Source organism: Triticum dicoccoides, chromosome 2B, assembly GCF_002162155.2.
Source record: "Triticum dicoccoides isolate Atlit2015 ecotype Zavitan chromosome 2B, WEW_v2.0, whole genome shotgun sequence".
NCBI lineage: Eukaryota > Viridiplantae > Streptophyta > Magnoliopsida > Poales > Poaceae > Triticum > Triticum dicoccoides.
The window spans coordinates 237606782-237611258 of record NC_041383.1 but is presented as its reverse complement, the minus strand read 5'-3'; the positions used below and the strand labels follow the sequence as shown (position 1 = coordinate 237611258).

At 44.4% G+C, this 4477-nt stretch overlaps 1 protein-coding gene across 8 annotated transcripts; it reads left to right on the top strand.

Moving 5' to 3' along the window:
* The first annotated feature begins 245 nt into the window (after positions 1–245).
* LOC119363290 (pyridoxal phosphate homeostasis protein-like) lies at positions 246–3875 on the top strand. Of its 8 annotated transcripts, XR_005173889.1 has the most exons (6): positions 246–716; positions 824–890; positions 983–1098; positions 1269–1410; positions 2036–2082; positions 3502–3595. XR_005173889.1 is itself a non-coding variant. In XM_037628609.1 (5 exons), exons 1-5 carry the CDS (start codon positions 534–536, stop codon positions 3557–3559), a joined length of 471 nt encoding a protein of 156 aa, XP_037484506.1. In that variant the 5' UTR covers positions 246–533; the 3' UTR covers positions 3560–3875. The 8 variants fall into 8 exon arrangements, 5 of the variants coding, with proteins under 5 accessions (XP_037484506.1, XP_037484509.1, XP_037484507.1 ...); XR_005173888.1 differs by having other exon boundaries at positions 1269–2082; positions 3502–3602; XR_005173887.1 differs by having other exon boundaries at positions 983–1410.
* Positions 3876–4477: the final 602 nt, after the last annotated feature.

Sequence of the window (4477 nt, the reverse complement as noted above, 5' to 3'; positions counted from 1 at the left end):
TGCTAGGTGGCACGGTAGTACCGCTGGCTCAGCGGTAGTACCGCCCGCCCAAGCGGTAGTACCGCTCTCTGCGGGGCTTCTTGGGGGGTAACTGTGTAGCAGTAGCGCAGCCCAGTGAAACCACGCTGCCACTAAAATCGACAGACAGTACCCGCCACCCTAGATTTAGCAGCAGTGCGCTCCTGCTACCCGTGCTACTGCTAAGCGAATAGCTATAGCGAGGCGAGATACCCCACACTACTACTGAGGATGTCCACCCCACACCACACCGACCCCAATCGACCCTCACCCCAACAACTCTCTCTGTCTCTCCTCTCATCCACAGCCGCCGCCGCACTCTTCCGCCCGGCGATCCCACCGGCCGACGCCCTCCACCCTCATCCCCTCCACCTTCCCCCACCTTCTATCCATCTATATGCCCCTAGACTAGATCGAGCAGGCGGGCGCCGTCAGATCGGGATCGGTCATGCCCACGGCGGGGCATCTGGATCCACGGAGGGGAGAGGAGGACGGCAGTGGCGGCGGCGGCGGCGATGCGGGCGGTGCTGGCACGGCCGGGGAGCGCGGCGGAGCAGTCCAGGCGGGCGGCGGAGGCGGTGCGGGTGGTGGCGATCGGGAAGACCAAGCTGGTGTCCCTGCTGCGGCAGCTCTACGACGCCGGCCACCGCTGCTTCGGTGAGAACTACGTCCAGGAGTTCGTCACCAAGGCGCCGCAGGTGAGGCCACCTCCCCCGGATTGGATTGGACTGGATTGGGTTGGGTGGCTGGATCCCCATCTGTTTGTTGGCTGATTGATTCTGCTCTGTTCTCCTGTCTTCCGCAGCTTCCAGAAGATATCCGGTGGCATTTCGTCGGGCACTTGCAGAGCAACAAGGTGAAATCGCTTGTAGGTATGGTTAAGCTTTTGCCTTCTTCAGCTAGCCACCGGCGACCGGCCTGGAGCGTTTGTTTGCATTGAAGATTTGTCAAATGGTTGTGGAAGGATTGTTGTTCTTTGCCATAACACCACATCTCACTCCGCGCATCATCTCTGGACACTCCTCTTCCGCTGCTGCAACCCAGCTAGCACCAATGACGCCATGCATGGAGCAAGTCAAGGTCCATCTTGTCTCTCCTTCTCTTGATATTGGAAAAATCAATCTGTATGTGCACATGGCAAAAATCAATCTAACCTGATTCAGCCTATAGCTAGTTTGATCTGACTGTTCCTGCTCACTCATCTACCGGCCAATCCGTACATATTTTCATGCTAGCTAGCTCTTTGGTAGGTCTATATGGAACGAGCACTCCATCTCTGGCAGTAAAGAATTAGACAAGCGGTTGATTTATTTAGTGCTGACTTCTGAAGAACTGGTTGGGGTTTTCTTGTTTAATTTCAACTCGTGTGCATGTGCAGCATCACCTACTCAGGTAATTAACCGGCATTATGCAACACATCAACATCCTCAAAGTATCGTATCTGAACATTTTGTGTCTTTGTACCAACAAATCGGTATAAGATTGTGCAAGTAACTATTGTTCATGTCCAAAATAATTTTTCAGTTCGTAGTCAAAGGATGTTAAAATTTAGCAGAACCTGTAACCTGTAATAACATCCAGGAATTTGTAGTCCAAGTCGGTTAATAGGTGAGTCTGATTTGATTAGAGCCTGTATCCACTGGTGGTGGCTGCGTCCATATATATACACCAGCTGGGTTCATTCAATGGAGTAACCTACACTAGCTCATTCACTACTAGTTAGATCAATGGAGTAACCTGTTATTTCTTTTGCATTTTTTACAGTAAAAAGTCATGGCTCACCTATTAACCGGCGGCCGTAGAAGGACTAATCACCTAACTGAAACACTAATAATCAGAAGATAGATTGAACTTCGTTTAACGGATATACAACATATTGAATTATTTTGTATTAGGTCTAATTGATATAATCATGTCTAATAGAGTTCATAATCTTTACTTTGAAGATCTGTAGCTAGACATTAGAACTGTTGACATGCAAATAATTAACTAACTGTATGTCGTACTTGAATTACAGGTTTTTTGTTTTCGTCACTCCTTTGTTATATGGAAGAAGACTTCATGGTTAGCATTATTTATTATAACACATTCATATAAGATTTTCTTGCCACTGTAAGTAGGAAGTTAATTTTTTATATGTGCTAGTGGACAAGTGAGGAGTTCTGTAATCCACTACATCATTTTGTCATACAAATTTGTTTGTTCTTATATGTGCCTTCGGACTAGCAATTGTGGAGGGAGGGTAAGGCAGGCCTAGGATGTTTGTGCGTGCATTTAACACATCTTACATGAAATATACCATTAGGGGAAACAGTGGAGGGAGTTCCAGCTAGTGGCAGAGAGAGAAGAGAATTTTACTGGACTATCAATACTTCTTCATTGGTTGAACAGGGAGGTACTTGCTCCTATATAAGTATGGAGGCTGTCATGATGCAGGCTATTTCACCCTGGACCTCCAGAGATTCCAGTTTGAGGGAGTGAACATTTCAGCATGGTGTCGATTGTACTCACGCATATAACAACTTACCACCATCGTTGTTATCTACGTCGACGATATCAAGTGGCAAACTTTCTGTTGCGTCCTAGTTATCTCCCAGCTTTCATAATTATCACACTGCTTGTCTCATGCTAGATAGTTCATTATTTTGATTGGTAGTTGTCGTTACACTATTTTGTAGTTGCTACTTTTTATGTGCTCGTGGCGAAGCTAACCAAGCTCAAGAACATAACAATGATTCATTTGTTTGTCTGTTTTCGTTGCCATTTTGAAGTGGTAATCAGAAAAGCAAAATTGAGTGATGATCTTGATTAATTTCTCAAGGGAGTATTCACCAAAAAATTCCTTAATGGAGTTGCCATATACTCCCTCAGTGTTTATCTTGCAAAATGATCCTATATTAACGGACGGAGGACTTAAGTAGCAAGAATAGTTTGTGCTCATAAACTCTTTGATTTGATCTTCTGAAGATAAATTAGAGGCAGAACAACCATGCTTTTTTAGACATTTTGAACTTCTTATCCACCTCTATCTCACTCTGCATGCCAAATGCAAAGTAACCGGTTTGTTGAGCGCTGCTACTGAGACCCCTGTGTTTTTTAAGTTAGAAATCTGTTAAACTAGCTAGGTAAACTTGTAGGCTAAGTAAACCTGTAGACCCCTGTGGTTCTTAAATTCTTTTAAGATCAATTTCTTATGTGTACCAATCTTTTTCTGGCTATTATTCCAGGTTTCCAACTTGTATTGCAAAGTACACTGTAAACACATAAAACTGAGTCTGAGTTGTTACATGTCTCAAATTTTATTGAGGTCAAAATTATACGAATGTGAATATTGGCCATTCTACTTCTTCCTGTCCATTTCTTGTATAAGCAGTTTACCAAGTCTTCTCCAATAGTAATGCATATGTCATGTATGTTCCTATTCGCTCCCAATTTCCTGAATATCTATGATCTGAATATGCATAATTTTGATAAATTTGGCAGGAACTCAGGAAGGTGCCGAGGAGATGCTGGACCAAGGCGTGGAGGCACTGCAAGCTGAAGAGCACATATCTGCAGATGCTGGAGGCCGGGCCGGTGAGCCGAGGATTGGAGGTAGCGCTGATTGGTGTTTTTATGAAGAGATAGGATGCCACTGTTTGGTGTTTTTATGCATTTTGGTTTGCTTTTAGCTGTGTTTGCACTAGCTGGGAGTAAGTGACTTGGCAAGAAGTGTAGGTGTTTTAATTGAAGGCATGAAAAGCCATGACAATATGTATGCTCTTACAGGATGTGCTCTAATGCCGCTGGTTTATTATAAATCTTGGATTAGTAATGATGTGTAATGCTGCTGGTTTATTGCAAATATGTTTTTTTTAGATGGAATTGTATGTATAGAATGGAATTGGTGGATTTAATTTTTTTAATTCCTAATTAGTTAGTAGTAGCGTGGGAAAACACCAAACGCCTTACTACTACTTCGTTAGTAGTAGCATGGGTTTGCATCCATGCTACTACTAAATTTTTAGTAGTAGCGTGGGAAAAAACCTGAGGCGCTACTACTATTTCATTACTAGTAGCGCGGATTGCACCCGCGCTACTACTAAAATGTTAGTAGTAGCGTGGGTTTCACCCGTGCTACTACTAACTATTAGCTGTAGCGTGATATTAGTAGCGTGGGTACTCGCGCTGCTAGTAGCTATTTTACCCGCGCTGCTAGTAGCCTTTTTTCTAGTAGTGTTGTTCCCCCCACTATATAAATGAGTCTTCTTCCTCAAAGTTGACTCACCTCTTCCCCCCAAAAAGCTTCATTGTTGCTCCAAGCTCCATTTTCGCCCGATCTCTCTCCCTAGCCAATCAAATTTGTTGATTTGCTCGGGATTGGTTGAGAAGGCCCCGATCTACACTTCCACCAAGAGAAATTTGATCCCCCCTCTAATCCCTAGCGGATCTTGTTACTCTTGGGTGTTTGAGCACCCTA